Source organism: Tasmannia lanceolata, unplaced genomic scaffold, assembly GCF_043159265.1.
Source record: "Tasmannia lanceolata isolate RefF3 unplaced genomic scaffold, GAP_Taslan_0.1 ptg000044l, whole genome shotgun sequence".
Classification (NCBI taxonomy): domain Eukaryota; kingdom Viridiplantae; phylum Streptophyta; class Magnoliopsida; order Canellales; family Winteraceae; genus Tasmannia; species Tasmannia lanceolata.
In genome coordinates, this window is record NW_027518721.1 from 3,754,443 (window position 1) to 3,772,436 (window position 17,994).

Here is a 17,994-nt window from a genome sequence, read left to right on the forward strand (position 1 = left end):
TAACTGGTCAATGCATCATAGTCGTTGGGTGGTTAATATGTTAGCTGATGACTTAGCTGGATATCTTTTAGCTTCTCAACCATCTCAGGCGTGGATTTGCACTCCGCCACAGGGATGCATGGGCTTTATGAGCTTCTATAGTTTTCCTATCTTTACTCTGCAATGAAACTCTTACCCTACATCAAGAAACTATTACGAATGCATTAAATGCATCTGTGGTTATTGTTCACTGTTAGAGAAGAATGTTTGGTACTTTCTCTGTGGTCTATCCTTGTTCGCGCAGCTGGGCAACCTTCCTAGGATGTATTTCCATATGCTTTGGTATCTCCATTTCTTGGTAAATATATGGTGCGCAAAGTCTAAATGTCATCCATTGATATAATTACTGCAATAGGATCGCCCAATAGTATCGAGTGAGATAATTGAATGCCATCTTCTTTTTGTCCATTATTTTCATTGTGAAGGCTGCATTCCTTCACCTTTGCGTCTATCTCGATTCTTGCTTGCATCATTAGTTTGACATTATGAACTCCCATTCATCTGCTTCACATGATTACATCTCATTGCTTAACAGTCTCTCGAGTTCCGATCTCAGACATGAAAGTTTTTCTCTTTTTTTTTGAATAGTACATGAAAGTTTTCTTTTGCTTGCACTTTTACTCTTAACCATGCTCTTTTTATTTATTTATTTATTTTTTGAGTGGCAACCATGCTCTTTTTTGTTTGCTAGTACTATTTCAATTGGTGATTACATAATCATTTTCTTTTCTGCTTATATTTTATGATTTCAAACCCCACACTATTTTCTGAACTATTTCTCGATATTATGAGAGAGCACTTTGTGTATTGGTTTAAAATAGGGGAGCTCTAATTTCCACCCACTTGCTTGGGTAGTTTCCACCATCTTTATTTAGAAAATTTGCAACTATTTGAAGTTTGTACGTTTCTCAATGAGTTGTCTAGGCCAAACAAAAATATTTAAATAAAAGAGATGGTGGAAAGTAGTAATACAATTAGTGGCAATACCATTTTCCTTGAAATAATCACAGGAATGCTACAAAGTTATGTAATTTCCTCCAAAAAATAGGGAAACTATTGTTCCGACTTCCAAGAAATGTCTTCCCTATATGTCAAGTTGTTTTGATTGTTAGACATTTGAAAATAACCACTGTTCAATAGTTACGATTCAACTTGGAAATTGCTTTATTTATTTATTTCTTAGTTTGGCTTGAACAAGTCAATGATAAAAGTATCATATGTCATAAAAATTTGAAACCTGAATCAATTCTTCGAGCCCTGTCTAACCAACTCAAGTTGGTTGAGTTCCAAGCCGATCAGTGTGCTTTAGAGCCTTAATAGAAACTAAGAAATTTATTTTGTGCAACTAGAGCTGTTTATCTTAACATGTTCTCTTTCTCAGGGCAATGGAAACTGTTATCAGTCAGCATGGTCTTGATATTGATGTTTTGAGATCATCTCGTCCTCCTTTGGCTGGTGAAACTCAAATGGGGGATCCTGGGTATTTAAGACCTGAGGACAAGGATGCACCCGACAATCCATCAGCTATAGGCGGCACTGACATGCCTCTTAAAGGTGGGCCCGTTAGTGCATGGCATGCCGCATCAAGTAGTAAGACGAAGGAAGATGACTACGGCAGTTCAATCCAGAATGTTGGGTTGTTGAAAGATTCTAAACTAACTTTATCTGAGAATGAGATTGCCAAACACGACACAGTTATTTCAAATAGGCCACCACCTGTTGGAATGGGAATGGAGGACTCCAGACCTGCGAACTCACTGGAAATGCGTGACTCTGCCAAACTGGATAAACAGGCACGCCAAAAAGATAATAAAAAGGTCAGTGGTAAGAGAAAGAAGGCAGAGTCAAAAACCACCATGGGAGTGCATACTGAAAAAGGACGTTCATCACAGTACAGACAGGATCTTCTGAGTTCTCGGGGTTTCTGGAATAAAAACAAAGTGGGTTTGGTATCAGAAAATTCTCAAGGCTTTAAATTTTCTCCCAATGTTGTTTCAAGTTATTCCGGAGACGAAACTTCTATTCCGCAGTCAACAGTGTCATCTCCTGGAATTAATAATGAAGCTATCACTCAGGGAAACAAATTGAAAATTAACAATCGAGACTCAATATTGTCAGAAAACCAGATGTTTGAATTTTCTGGCCAGTCTTCTGAAGGGACACTTTCAAATAAGGGTAATAAATTTTTGCAACAACAAAGAAATCCTCATTCGGCACAGATTATTGGAGTAGAATCTATTAATAAAGGAGAATATGGGTTTCCAAGAAAATTCTCTGGAGCAGTAAATAATAGCCCACTGGTTACCAACTTAAGCATTAACAGCACAAGTGGTGTTGGCAAGGTAAATGGAACATCTGGTGCTTTAATCTCATTTATTATTTATTTACTTATTTATTTTCTTTGATTCTTTATTTTGATTTTCTTTCCCTGTCTTTTCTTTTTATTCCCTTCCATCATTCCTTAAGTCCCATAGGGTTGACCCTATGTGAAAGGGAAAGCAGGTTTCTCTCCTGTGAGTATTTTTTTTTTTTTGAATAGTTCTCTGCCGTGACTCATTTTAACAGCTCCTCATTTGACAACCAGGATTTGGCTTCAAGAACACACACAGAAAGAATTGGCGAAGCTTCTTGTGGTCCTCAGTTGCTGGAGAACAAGGATATGATTGCTTTAGTTACTGACATGAAAGCTCCTTCAATTGAAATAGTCAGTAGTAAAGTATACTCTCATTTTCACCTGATCCTTAGTATTTCCTTTTGTGATTCTCTTATGTTTTGCTTAATGCCAGATTATATTTTTAAGAGGTTAAATATTTCTGCTCATAATGTATGCAAGGGAACATTCATATTTTCCGAGACATTCCCAAGTTTTTAAACTCTTGTGGAGAGGCATTCAGTGTAACTCACCATGGAAATATGACAACACATTACACTGTTAACATGTCACCAAACACTCTTTGAGTTGCAGCACAAATCCATTGTAATAGTTTCATTCGGTGCCTTTTGCCTCACACCTCGAAGTGCAGCCCACATGATATTGTGGCTTAGTTTTGGTTCAACTTTCAGAAGTTGTATTGTAGGCTTTTTCTTTCATGATTCACCTCTCGATTCAAGAAAATCAACCATATTTGCAAAGTTTAAACAATGATGTTGTCAATCTCTCAAGATTGCATCAACCAAGCATATCCAAGGTTTTAAATTTCGGTTTCGGAGAAATCGATTGAAATTAAATAAGGCAATATTTTAGCCGTTACCAAATTTCGACGAAATCCCCGAAATTTCGGTGATTTAGGCTGAAATTTCTGGATAATATTAAATAATCAATTAAAAACTGATTTTTTGGAGATATTCCTTAAATTTCGGCTCGAAATTTCATGGGAAACTAAATTTCGATCGAAATTTTGTAACGTTTCGACTTCACCCAATTTCAGTTTCGGTCTCCACCGAAACCTGAAATTTCGGTCCGAAATTTAAAACCTTGAGCATATCCACGAAAGATAGATCTTGAATTTTCTTTAAGCTTTTTCTTACCACTCAATACTCAACTCAACTCAGCTAAGCCTTTGTCCCAAACTAGTTGGGGTCGGCTAATGAATCCTGTAGAAAATTTTCATGAAGAAGAAAGGTGAAAGAATCTACCCGGCTTAAATTGACTAAGTCTAATCCTGACACTAGTTGGGTTCGTCTACATGGATCATTTTCTTCCATTCTCTCCTATCTAAGGTCATTTTCTTTGTTATGTTCCTAGCCATCAAAGTCTTTACTCACTGTTTCTACCCAACTTGTTTTCGGTCTGCCCCTTCCTCTTTTTACTCCATCAACTTGGCACAAGTCACTTCTTCTCACTGGAGCATCCAAAGGCCTACGTTGCATTTCCCCATACCATCTTTAGCGGTGCTCTCTCATCTTCTCCTCAATTGGTGCCACCCCACCTTTTTACGGATGTCTTCATTTTTAATTCTATCTAACTTTGTTCGGCCGCACATCAATCTAAGCATTCGCATCTCTGCTACACTCATCTTATGCACATGCTGCTTCAACTTGGTAGGTATTTTACGGTTGCATAGAACTCTTGAAGCATGCTTCCACCTCAACCAACTTGCTCTTATTCTGTGGTTAACATCCTCTTCAATCTCTCCTTATGTAAGATTGAGCCAAGATAGCGAAAGATATCCCTCTTAGGTATCTCCTGTCCGTCCAGTCATATTTACTATTTCCTCGCCCACCTCCTTACATTACTAAAGTTGCACTCCATATACTCTCTCTTAGTCCTAGTCAGTCTAAAACCTTTGGATTCCAAAGTAGTTCTCCATAACTCTAACTTAGCATTAACTCCTGCTTTGGTTTCGTCAATTAATACTATGTCATCCAAATAACATACACTACTGCACCTCATCCTGGATACCCTCTGTAAGTTCATCCATAACTAGTGTAAAAAGATACGGGCTTAAAGTTGATTTCTGGTGCAATCTTATTGTAATTGGAAACTCACTAGACTTGCCATCCGTAGTTCTGATGACACTAGTTATTGCTCTATCGTACATATCCTTAATCACATCAACATATTTAGTAGGCACTTTTTTCCTTTCAAGGACCCATCACATAATACTCCCGGGAACCCTATCATACACTCTCCATATTAATGAAAACCATATGAAAGTCATTTTTATTTTCTCTAAATCTCTCCATTAACAGCCTAATCAAGAAGATAGCTTCCATAGTCGATCGTCTGGGCATGAAGCCAAACTGACTCTCTGACTCCTTAGTCTCTTTTCTAGTCTATGCTCAATTACCCTCTTTCAAAGCTTCATGGTGTGACTCATTAGTTTAATTCCCTGGTAATTGGTGCAACTCTGAATATCCCCTTTATTCTTATAAATAGGTACTAATGTACTCTTCCTCCACTCACCAGGCATCTTCTTAGTCTTCAAAATATTGTTAAATAATCTAGTCAACTAGGGGTGGACATGTTTCGGTCCAACCCGAGGAACCGAATCGAATCGGCCACTTTGGTTTAGTTTGGTTCCATATTTAAGTGGTTCGGTTATGGGTCCCAAGTTTGGGAACCGTGGGAATTTGGTTCGGTTCAGGGTTTGGGATCCTAGAACCGAGAACCGAACCGAATGTGTTTTAGTTTTGAAAAAAATGGGGTGCTAATATTAATAATATGAGTTAGAGGTATAGAAAAGAAAACCCATCGTCTCTTTAAGAGGAGAGAGAAAATCTCCCCTAAAAATGGCAAAAAATGTCAATTTTGAGTGATTTTCTAAGTATTTTTGCACAATTTTTACCAATTATATATCCTTGACTTTTCCTTATTGTTTTGAGCCTAATATTCCCTGAGAAATACCATATTTAATTATCTAGATTAACGAGAGCCGTCGATTTTTAACGGCGGATAATTTTTCCTTGCATTTTGCTAGGAGGCAAGAGCTCAGAGAATTAGAAAAGAAAATTGAAAAACCATCGTCTCTAACTCTCTGTCTCGAGGCATCGAAACCCTTCACCACTGAAACCCTCCCCCATTCTCCTCCACAACCGCCGATCTCCCACCCCCACGGCCACAACCAACTCTGGTGACCTCACCGGAGTTAGGATTTTGAGGGTTTTGTAGGCTTTTGGGGGTTTTGCAGAAGGAAAAGAACACAGAGAGAGCGTGTTTTGGGTGGGAAATTAGGGTTTGGCAAGAGCAAAATAGAAAGGAGGCTCTTGTAGGAGATCAATTAGTCATTTCTCTTTCTTGTTATTAGGGTTAGAGAGGGCTGCAAAAGGGAAAATTAGAGGAGGCTGACTTGCTAGGCATTGCAGAGAGTAAAGAAAGAAGAAGAAGAAGTTGGATTTTGGAGATCCGGCCACCAAAATCCACTTACACAAGGTATTTTCCATCTTCCCTCTTCCCTTATTATCCCCTCGTTAGAATGCTTATATATTTGATGATTATACCTCCTGATACTACATCCCGTGTTAGTGTGATGAGCTCATTCATGCCCATGCATTCCATTAATTCAGCCAAAAAAATGGAAAAAAATAATAATAAAAAAGGTTGGGTAAACCCAGAACTGAATCGAGCCAACCCAATCAAATTCGGTTCGGTTCCAATGGTCAATGGTTCTGGTTCTGGTTCCCAATTTTGGGAACCGATAGGGATTGGTTCGGTTTTGGGTATATCCTAGAACCTATGTTGCATGGATTTGGATTCGGGTGTCGGAATACGACACGAATTCGAGGTGTCGGATTCGGCTAACCCAAAGAATAAGGATTCGGATTCGGCAACAGATTTGACATTTTAATTAAATTAATTAAATATTACAAAATATTTAAAGGGAAATGATATCCCCCCCTTCTTAAATGCATAAAATCCCTCCCCTTAACGGTTTATGTGAGAATGGTACACTGCTTGAGGATAAATTCACCCCCTTTAGCATTTTTCTTTGCCTTTAAAACTTGACAGATAACGTTAGGAGGGGATTTTATCCGTCGGGGGGGGGGGGGGGGGGGAGAATATCACTTCCCAATGGCAATTCTATCTATCTTTTGGGCGATGATATTTTCACCCCCCTATAGTATGCATTCGCTCCCCTTTTGACGTGATTTGACGTCCAAAAGCGTTAAAGTAGCCCACTGTTCAAATTATAAGGGGGGCGAATGTGTATATCAGGTTTTGATATTTTTTTCCTAAGGTATTACATAAAAAAGGATTTGTTAGAGTGAAACTTTGCTTTTTGAAAAAGGAAGCTGCCTTTTATTATCTCTTATAAATCAAGTCTGTTTGTGGAATATTTTAATTAAAAAAACTGCATGCCTTCACATTAAAGAAAGGTAGGAAATCACGGGATTTTGATGTGTGGAAGATTTTTTAATTAACTACCAAAAAAAAAGTCTGTCTGTGGAATATGTTTTGGAAAAAAATCGAGAAAGGTAGGAAATGACGGGATTCACATTAATTGAAGCTACTCTGACGAATCCTTTTTTAATTTTTATCTTGGGAAAAATACCACGGTGGGATTCACATTCATTATTGCCGCATGCCGTGTCGGATTCGCATTAAAGACGGTGTTGACTGGGCGAAAACGTCTCGACACGGATCTCACCGAATCCACCGCGAATCAGTGTCTGAATCCGTGTCGAGACGTCTCGACACGCGATTCAGTCCAGTGTGATGACGAATCCGCGCAACATAGCCCAGAACCGAACCAACCCGAACCATGTCCACCCCTATAGTTAACCAAACCAAACCCACATCACCCAAGCATCTCCAAGTCTCAATGGAAATACCGTTAGGCCCCATAGCCACTCAATAGTAAAAAACAATCAATTCTTGCCTTGTTCCTTCTTTTTAAACATATAAAAGATCTCTCATGATTTTTGAAAGAAAGTCGAATTATTTATATTTGATTTAGCAAAGAAGAATTTTTGAGATTCTCATCTGCCTTGGAAAAATGAAAATTCATTACTTGGACAATCTACTCATATTTAATAGGAAGTCTTTGTTAGTTTTCAGAACGTCCTGAAAGAAAGCCATGAAATTACCTTTCCAAAATATGATTTATTTAAATCTCACACTCGATTTGGTAATGGTTTTCATTTATGAAAATCATTTGCAAAAATAGTGCTTAAAATGTCAAGTTGAGCATCAAGATTTCTTTTGCATCAATTCCATCTTCTACAGTTCTGTGTACTATTTTGTGCCACTATCATAGATAGGATTACCTTCAATTTCATGAAGCTCATCTTCATCTTTCCACTGTTGTCAAAATCCACTATATTCTTTGAGAAAGGGCACTCAAGGTTTTGAAACGAGCGTTGATTGAATGTCATCATCAATATCTAACACAAACTCAATTCCTAATTCTTGATTCCCTTCTATAAACTTAAGCGAATTAAGAAGATTAGAGCCCTCCCTTTTACATTATTTGGGTCCAATTCTTCTTTATAGACAAGTTTTATTTTTCTCTATTATTTACAAAAGAATGTGTTTTTCTTGCCCCTGTTAGCTTTGTCCTGATCATATCTTTCACACCCCAAACCGAGTCTCCGGTTTAGGCACATAACAACGCCACATATTCATCAACCACGAATATGTAAGGCATTCACACTGGAGCCATGCAATAAACAGAGCTACTAAAATTATCCAAATTAATTAACTATCAGAGTAATCAATGCAGAAACTAAATATCTTTGTCCAATGGACTACATCAATTCAAACCAAATTAAATAACTAAATGTTTATTCCAACTAAAGCTACTGTCTAAATAACTGAAAATAACAAATCCTAAATTGTCGCCCTTGCTCACTCTCAAGCCTGCGAATCAAGCATCTACTGTTCTCCACCTGTAACATAGAATGCGTGGAATGAGCTAATGTTCAGTGAAATAAACATGCCTACACTAAAATCATAATACCAATTAATAAAAACAGAATAATTGGCAACATATGAAAATCTGTAACTGGCATAGCAATCTAGCTAGCAAACTGTATAACTGGCATAAACATGCATAACTGTAACTGTAACTGTAACTGTGCCTAATGCTTAGTGTAGTGAGACCAGTACTGCTAGACTACGTAGCCAACGGAACCTGCCTACTAACTCGTAGGAAACCGAATCCCAACGATCTCGTACGGGATTACACCCTCGAAAATACTGCGTAGGGTGGTACTGCGGCTTGATCCGTGACTTTCCTTCGACGGCTTAGAAAAAGTCTCATACACTAGTAATCATGCAAAACACTTCGTCTCAAGGGACGTTAACTGTTCCATCCTCACTTGGACAACACCATGCCCTGATGCAAAAACTGTGACTATAAAGTCCAACTGGCACATACGTGCATATGGTAGATCCGAACTAGGAGTCAATACTATACTATGAATATTGACCCTCGTGTACACCAACACAGTCAATATCAATCAAGAACATGCACACTTGCATAAGAAATCATATTCAATCTTAGAATAATTGTGGTAGAACAAGTCTACTCATCTGTGGTACTTGTTTGATTTGTCTCCCACGAACAAGGTCTTTTAAATCACTGTGTAGTATCATCTACAATTCGTATTAACCCTTAATTAATGCCTTGGATTAATATTTACGAAACAAATCTGTGTTCCAAAACTCACTGGGAAAACCTCCCTAAAATCGGCCATTCATAGTGTGTTCGGGCGTCCGTGGACCCCCTCTCGGGCGTCCTAACCACCCTCTCTGGCGTCCTAACCTCGCGATTTGGATTTTTCCCAAAACCCGCAAGAACACTATTCCTTCCGGATTTTCTACCCGAAAACCCTTCTTTCTTATTCCTTTAAACATATTAAACATCTTAATAAGTTGCCATTTCAAAAAAAAAAAAAAACATCTTAATAAGTTATTTATTAATCTCCTCACTTGATTAGGGTATCAAACGCGAAAGAGTGCGAAGATCTTCGGGGAAAAACCAATTTCCTCAACCCTAATAAATGGTTCTTCGATCGAAAAACACAAGGCTTGATTTAAATCTATATAGATATGATCTCTTCTTTATTCTCAAGAGATCTAAATCTCTGTAGAGAGTAGAATAAACCAAAATTAGATTTTAATTATATTTACATACCTCTTTAGGAGATGAATTTCCAAGCTTTTCTTCGTTCTCCTCTCCCAAAGCTCCACAAAATTTCTGCTTAGGGTTAAAGTTCTAAAATCTGTAGCTTAAGAGTTTATTTATAGACTCTTGTTTTTAAGAGTCCTAATTTAACAGGCCTTTTGGAAACCCTAACTCATTATGACTAGGAAACTAACTTGTTTCTAATTTTTAATTATAAAAAACGTTTGGAACGTTTGGGGTATTTCAATATCTCCCAAACAAATTGTTGCTAATTCATCCGGAGTACATCATTTCACACTCATAGTTTTAAGACTCCCCTACGTCATCGTGGACTCTCCCGAGTCAACTGTCGTTTTCCCTTGGCCGTGTTCCATGTTTTTCCCTACAGAGTCAGTAAAAACTCCTTTGACTCATCAGCGCCAACCGACTAGGATTTTCTTCGACCGTGTTTTGAAACAATGATCATACTTCTTTGTACTAGTTCCAATAAAAAAACGAAACAAAGCAACGAGTAATAAGAAATACCTCACCTCTTTGTATGAACCACGACATTTAGTACGTTTTCAATTGCTTTTCTTCTTTTAAATTGTAATTTGTCCATGATCTCCCTTGACATGATGTTCTCATTGGGTCCTCCATTCACAATGAGATTACGTAGTTTTCATCCCACAGTACACATTAATAATAGATCATACCATACTTTTTCATAGATGATAAGAGTGTCTTTCAAATCAACAAATACTTTCCACCTTCATTTGTTTTTTCTAATTCCAATAGGCCAGTGATGCTACTTTGATCTTTGTTATGACCCCGTGTGAAGAAACTTCTACTTGCTATCTACCGGTTATTTTTACCTTTATACCAATTTTTTATTTCGTTCCTGTGCTCGAAAAAATCAATCCTCATCATGGTCTGTCCTTAATATCGATCATCACAATCTCAACCTCAAACCTCACGCGTTAGTGCCCCGCTTTGATGAAAGGAAGTTGATGTCGGTCCGTCTTCCATCACTTCGACTCCCCATTACTATAATCTTTGATCCTTGATCTCTCTCCTTGTAATGAATCAACAACCAGCATGAGTCAATCTATCCTTTGCAACACACCAATTAGATAATTTGTTCCAATTAATGAATTCTTTCATGAGGGTTATAAAAACCCTTCTTCAGTACTCCTGTGAATCTGCAAAAGATCTCATGCTTTGATACTTATTTGATACGTGTAAATCGACTAAGAACCTGCCATTACTAAAATTGAAAAACTTGGTAGAGAATTGAAGGATCACACAAACAATATACTTGACAAAACACGGTCAAAGTTGAAACCCAAAAAATTAGATTCCCCACTTGTTAAGTTCAATTTAGGGCTCCTTCCCTTATTACCAGTTATTAATCCCAGCACAAGAATACCACATTCTCAACTTGGAAACTCTCCGAACTAGAAAGATTGTAAGCCCTAAAATTATCATTAACGTTTTTCTTTTAGAGAATCACCAAACCTACTTAAAATTTACCCAAAACACTACTCAACTCAACTCAACTAAGCCTTTGTCCCAAACTAGTTGGGGTCGGCTAATGAATCCTTTAGAAAAATTTCATGAAGGATTTTCTTTTAGAGGATCACCAAAACCTACATAAAATTACCCAAAAATAAAATAAAAATCGCAAAAAAAAATAAAATCTGTATATCACGTTTCACTTTTTTCACAATGAACAGAACACTATGAAGCCTATATAAGTTTGGTCTCCTTGGGGGAGGGGGAGCGCGCGCGCGCGTGTTTGTGGGTGCGTGTGCCGAGGGGGCGGCAAGGTTTGAAATTTCGGTTTTGGACCCAACCAAAATCGATTTTTTTTTAAAAAATTTCGGCTGAAATCATACCCGAAATCTGAAAATCCGGCTGAAATTTAAAACCATTTGGCGGGGGCTACTTTTGGCTTGTTCACTGCTTTGATACTTTTGGCTTGTTCACAGCTTTGATTTCACGACTTATATAAGCTACTTGTAAGGGAGATCGAGAATTAAAAACATTGTTTATTTAATGCAATTTGAGGGTTCTCTCATTTGCCTCACTTAGGGCTCTTGGTTTTCGTGTTGCTCTTTAGTGTTTAACGAGTGAAAAGTTGTGAGTTGCAATCAGTTTCTCTCATTGAGTCATAGCTATTTGAGGCAATTCTCTCAATTTTTCATATTAGATGACTTATGCCATTGAAATTTGGATATGGCAAAATGGTTAGAATTTGGCTCAACCCTTGGCTGGAAGATCAACCCTTGGATTATTACCTGGATTAACATTAATCTAGAAGAGAAGGTCCACACCCTCATAAAACAAGCTCTGTCTTCTGATCCATCCCTGTTTTCAGATATAGGACTTGCTCTTTCATTTTTCAAAAGGCCGAATATTTCTTTTCCTCTCTAGGGAGATTCTTTAATATGGAAATTTCAGAAGATGACAATGGCTCAATGTAATTGGCCTGATCCATATATAGGAATCTAAAGCTGCCCCTGAAAGTGTACCGGAGGAAATGCCATGACTATCTTCATCAGGGTGTTTTTTAATGTACATTTCTGTTTCCGTCCTACATAAATTAAGACCGCTTTTAGGAAGTGGTTTTGTATATGTTGTTAATGCTTCCTTCTCATTGTTATGGGATAACCTTTTGATTGTTTGGTATGCATTATCTTACATATTTTTTCAGTATACATTGTTATCTCTTGTAAACTTACAATGTCTAAGACAAGTATCCGATTGCATATCCCGTGTTGCATTTAGCCATTTATCAAACTGACGGGAACATGTAAACAGGGTAATGGAACTCAGAGCTTACAATGCAAGACCATTTCGGGGAAAAGTGAAAAAATTGATCACAGGGATCAAGATTTCTTTGCTATGTCGAAGTCTGAGGCCCTCAAAAATGATATATGTAGTGATTCAAAGAGTAATATGGAAGTGAGTTTGTACGGAAGTGCAACTCCGAATGATATGGGAAGAGCCTCTGTGTCTCAGGCTTCTACCTCTTCGGACAAGCTCTTTAAGGAACATCATCTGAAACAGCTCAGAGCTCAGATTCTTGTCTTTCTTGCTTTCAGGCATGCCAACTATCTCGAGTACCTTTCTTTTTATCATGAATGAGCATGCTAAAATTTGTTGTGCAAATCACAGAAACTATTTCCCCCCAAGTCTCTATTTTGATGACGATTGTTAACTACCATGGTTTTAAATTTCGGCCGAAATACTGAAATAATGGTCGAAATTTCAGATTTCGGATGGGACCGACACTGAAACCACCTTAATCCGAAATTTCGTTTTACCGAATTTTGGCCGAAACACTGAAAATTTCGGTTTCAGCAACGTCCGAAACCGAAACTGAAATTTTAAACCTTGTTAACTACTACTCTTTCGCATGCAGAAACGGTTTGGTGCCTGTTGAATTGCATCTTAAAATTGCACTTGGAGACTACCCGAGGGAAGGCAAGTGTACTCTTCAGTGCTGATGCTATTTTCTTACCTATTGATTGGTCCACGGGCTTAAGTGCAAGGCTTAATTTGAATGACCTGTTTGGGTGATAATGCAGATGGAAGTCGCAAAGGTCTGAATGATAATAGAAGAGAGCTAACCCTAAAGGAGCCTGGTAACAGTCTTGGAGGGCTAAATGATATGAGGGAAACTGAAAAGGAGATTTTACTCACCCGAAACCTGCCGGGTTCTTCATCAACTGGAAGTTTAATGGATATGGATGTCTCATCAAAAGGCACAAATATCACAGAGAAGATAAAAAATAAAACCCATCCCACTGTTCCAGGAATTAGCAAGCTCCTAGAGGCTGAGATATCCAGTTTGACAGGAAATGGAATTCAAATTGATGTTTTTAAGGAAACACTACCTGTACCGGAAGAGATAGATAACGATTTACACCAGTCTCAAGTTCTCAAAGACAATGATAGAGCAAGCAAATTCCATAAAGAAGAAACTTTCAGTGTTCAAAGAAATGCTCCGACAGATAAGTACCCGTCTGCTGTTTTGGCGAAGGAGCAGATTGCACCCATTGTAATGAAGGATATAGAACTTGCTAACTTCAAACACATGGTGAAGCCTCCAAGGGATGTCAATATGTTCTCCAAACATGTGGGCCTGGCAGAGAGCCATCTGGCTACTTCAGAATCAATGGTCTCTAATAGCTTGGCTGATCCTTATTATGCTGGTGCAAATAGTGGCCTAGATGATCAGAGGAATCCGATTGCAGTGAAATATGGGAATCGGATTGCAGTGTCCGACGAATCTGCTGAAACAGAAGAAAACAAATCACTTTCCAATGACTTACCACATTCTTTGCCAAGGTACAGTACTTCAGAGAAGTGGGTTATGGACCAGCAAAAAAGGAAAATTTGTGAAGAGGAAAGTTGGGCATTAAAACAGAGGAAGACAGAGGAAAGAATTACAGTGTGTTTCGACAAGTTAAAGGTGTGCTTTAAACATTTTAGACATTGCTTGACAATGAAATTCTTTCGTGCATGGTATTTCTTGTTCTTGTTGTTCACTTTGCAGATATTCATTGTATGCTCCATCTGGGAAGTTGATTCCTTGGAAAGTTTCTTGTTAGCTAGAAGATTTCGTTCTGCCATTAACCTGGGATATGCTATTTACTATATTCAGTTGAACTCAGAAATGCCCGCACGATTATTTAGTGTATTTGATTGATAATTATAAACATATGGTAAAATTGATCAAATTTCAAAGGTCTTCACAGGCTGGGGGCCACATATTGTATTGTAATGGATAAATTTATCCGAGACATCTTATAAAGCTAAAGGGGTTTGATTTTAGGATAATCTAAATGATACCTTGTCCCAAATCGTCTGTTGTCATGGATAGCTTGTCCTAAATTAGTTTCATCTTTTTTGTTTGTCGACTTTCTTTTCTATCCTAGAATTATTTTTGTCCGATGTTCTTTCCATTCTGTAGTGTTAAGGAATAATTATCTAGACAAATGATAAACTGAAGGGTGCCCTTGCAAGAGCCCAATGGCAAGGGTGCCCAATTGGATCCACCTCGTTCACTGCAACCGGAGCAACCGTACCCCCATGGAAAATGACCAACATACCCCTAATCCCTATCTCATAAAATTACGAAAGTACCCCTATCTCATAGAAAATGACCAATGTACTACTATTCCCTATTTCATATAAAATGCCAAAGTACCCCTACCTATCTCATTGAAAATGACCAAAGTACAACTATTCCCTATTTCATATAAAATACCAAAGTACGCCTACCTATCTCATAGAAAATGACCAAAATATGCCAACCTATGAGGTATGGGTGAGGGAAAGATGATTGTATTTTGGTAATTTTCTATAAGGTAATGCTAGTTTGGTAATGCTATATGAAGTAGGGGTGTTTTGGTTAATGAGATGAGTATTTTGATCATTTTCTATGAGATAAGGGTATTTTAGTCATTTTAATGAGTCAGGGGTATTTTTCTCATTTTTAATGAGATAAGGGCAGCTAGGTCATTTCCTATGAGATAAGGGTACTTTGGTTATTTTTAGGAGATGGATATTTTTGTCGTTCCTATGAAATAAGCCTGTTCTAGGATTTTATCCTTTTTTTTTATTTTGTTTTCATGAAGTCTGTTTGATACTTGTCTCATTATTAGGAAAATTAATCAAATGAACATTAATCAACTGGATGGTATGCTACAATGCTATCATTAGGTTGCCACTTTATTTAAATATTTTTTAATCCTTATACAAGTAGCATGTCCATTTTAGTATGCCAAAGTCACTAGGTCTTGATCTTAAAATCTGTTCTCAATAGACCACCTGAAAACATATTAAAGAAAGTAATTTTTCTTTTTGTACTAATAAATATAGTTATTTACTTTTATTTTTATTGGATGTTATTTGAAAATAAAAATTTATACTGTATACCATCTTGGTGATCTAGTTTCTCACGAAGAAATGTCTGCTTGATGATCTTTAATGTTAATTCTTTTCCTAATTTGTCTTGAAATTGTATTGCTTTATGCATGGGAGAACGTCCCATACTTTGTTCCTAGTCTTTGCTGTTATATTTTAATTGATGTATTTGTCGTCACACTTCGGATTTTTTTAAAGTTGATCCATTTTACAGGAAAATGTGAGTTCATCCGAAGATATTTCAGCCAAGACAAAAAGTGTCATTGAGTTGAGAAAGCTTCAGTTGCTAAAGGTTCAACGCCGTTTGCGGAGGTATTTACTGCTCATATTTTAGGCTTCTGATTTTGGCACTACCATGTCTTAATAATTGCACTAACTCGCCTTGTCTTTTACTATTTAATGAGCTGTCAAAGGTTACAACAATTCCCCAAAAGCTCTAGAAAGGCAATTTTAAAAAAAGAGACAATGTTACTGCAATTATCAAAACATGGTAGTGCCAACATCAGTAGCCTTTTTTAGTATCAATATGGTGTCTTATATATGTTTCTTCTTGTTAGTTATCAAGGTAAGTAGTGGCCTATCTTATATAACTGTTGTCTCATGCAATTTCATTTTGCTTTTTTTTCCCCCTTTCCTGACACTGATTATGTTTGTTCAAACAGTGATTTTCTGCATGATTTCTTCAAACCTATCACATCTGATATGGAGCGCTTGAAATCAATCAAGAAATATAGACATGGAAGGCGGATGAAACAGCTAGAAAAATATGAACAAAAAATGAAGGAGGAGCGACAAAAGCGAATACGGGAGAGGCAGAAAGAGTTTTTCAGTGAAATAGAAGCTCACAAGTATGTATTACATTGACTATTTATTAATTCCATTCTGTTCGCTGGTACATTGTTTAAAATATTTATTTTCTTCAGTTCTTTATGGATTTTCACCATCATGATAAGGTGTTTGATAACCGCTTAAGCTCCTTGTCAAATTTGTGCATCATGTTGTACATAACATTTGGAATTGGGTTTGAGCTAACTTCTTTGTTTTAGCATGTTGGGGACACTTGATTACACAGTTCCATGACTGGCTTGTGTGTTGACCTTCTAGGGAGAGACTGGATGATTGGTTTAAGGTTAAGAGAGAACGCTGGAAAGGTTTCAATAAATATATAAAGGAATTCCATAAAAGGAAAGAGAGGATACATAGGGAGAAGATTGACAGGATCCAACGTGAGAAGATCAACCTATTAAAGAATAATGATGTGGAAGGATACCTACGGATGGTTCAGGTCTTACCAAAATTTCCTTTTTTTATGGTCATTTGGATGAGTACACTACTTCTTGACAAGGTTTAAAATTTCAGTTTCGGTTTCAGTTTTGGACATTGCCGAAACCGAAATTTTGGCCGAAATACCGTAATTCAGCCGAAATTCGGTTAAAAAAGGAAATTTCATTGTTGTGCCGAAATTTTGGTCGAAATTTGGGATTCTAGCCCAAATTTTGGATTTAGGTGGTTTCGGTGTCCATCCCAACCGAAATCCGAAATTTGGTCTAAATTTCAGTATTTCGGCCGAAATTTAAAACCATGCTTCTTGATTTATATGCTGATGCGTAATTCATTAACATATAGGATGCAAAATCAGATCGTGTTAAGCAGCTCCTCAAGGAGACGGAAAAATATCTTCAAAAGTTGAGCTCAAAACTGCAGGACGCAAAGTCCCTGGCAGGAAGCTTTGAGATGGAAGTGGATGATAATCGGGATGTAAATGCTGTTGAGAAAAATGACTTTACTATTGATAATGAAGATGAAAGTGACAATGCACAGGCAAGCATTACATTTTGAAAACTTTCTGTAAGTTATTATTGCCTGTCTCTGTTTTTTATATATATATTTTTTGTTTTTCATTTTGTAGCATTACCTTGAAAGCAATGAAAAGTATTATCTAATGGCTCACAGGTATGGATATCATATCTTTGTATTATCATGTAATCTTCATTCCGGGAAGGCTGGATTTGATGTGTTGAACTGTGGCCCACGACCACTAATGGGCAGCATTTATATTATGATGTATAAATAATTGATTATTGTTTAGGCCTTCAGTTCTATTTCCTTTTCCTTTTTCTTTTTTTTGTCTTTGTCCCTGAGAGAAGTCTGCGGGCATATTCTTATTGAATTTGCTTTCATTTACTTTTTCCATTTTCGCTCCATTTAATGACTTTATTGTTACTGCTGGAGATTTGATACAGCGAATGCTGTTTTCTGCAGTATAAAAGAGAGCATAAATGAGCAGCCAACTTCTCTTCTGGGTGGAAAGTTAAGGGAGTAAGTCTAATTCTAATAATTTATTTTCTCACCTGGACTTCTAATTTTTCAAAAATGATGAAATTCATTAAAAAGAGGGAAAACAGGACAACTATGAGGGGCGGAGATTCTCCCAGGACAAGCAGATCTATTTAGGCCGTCCTTATCCAAA

General features: G+C 37.3%; 1 protein-coding gene across 3 annotated transcripts in view; it reads left to right on the forward strand.

The window, feature by feature from the left end:
* LOC143863519 (chromatin structure-remodeling complex protein SYD-like) overlaps positions 1–17,994 on the forward strand; it is a 66,608-nt gene that overhangs the window by 16,260 nt on the left and 32,354 nt on the right. For 2 of the 3 annotated variants that reach the window (XM_077374201.1, XM_077374202.1), the window contains exons 4-14: positions 1,421–2,381; positions 2,624–2,755; positions 12,411–12,694; positions 13,015–13,076; positions 13,181–14,067; positions 15,739–15,836; positions 16,187–16,372; positions 16,629–16,809; positions 17,151–17,345; positions 17,434–17,477; positions 17,787–17,843. In XM_077374201.1, coding sequence (XP_077230316.1) covers positions 1,421–2,381; positions 2,624–2,755; positions 12,411–12,694; positions 13,015–13,076; positions 13,181–14,067; positions 15,739–15,836; positions 16,187–16,372; positions 16,629–16,809; positions 17,151–17,345; positions 17,434–17,477; positions 17,787–17,843 — 3,087 coding nt within the window. The remainder of the gene's footprint in view (positions 1–1,420; positions 2,382–2,623; positions 2,756–12,410; positions 12,695–13,014; positions 13,077–13,180; positions 14,068–15,738; positions 15,837–16,186; positions 16,373–16,628; positions 16,810–17,150; positions 17,346–17,433; positions 17,478–17,786; positions 17,844–17,994) is intronic. The other variant, XM_077374203.1, reaches the window with a different exon arrangement.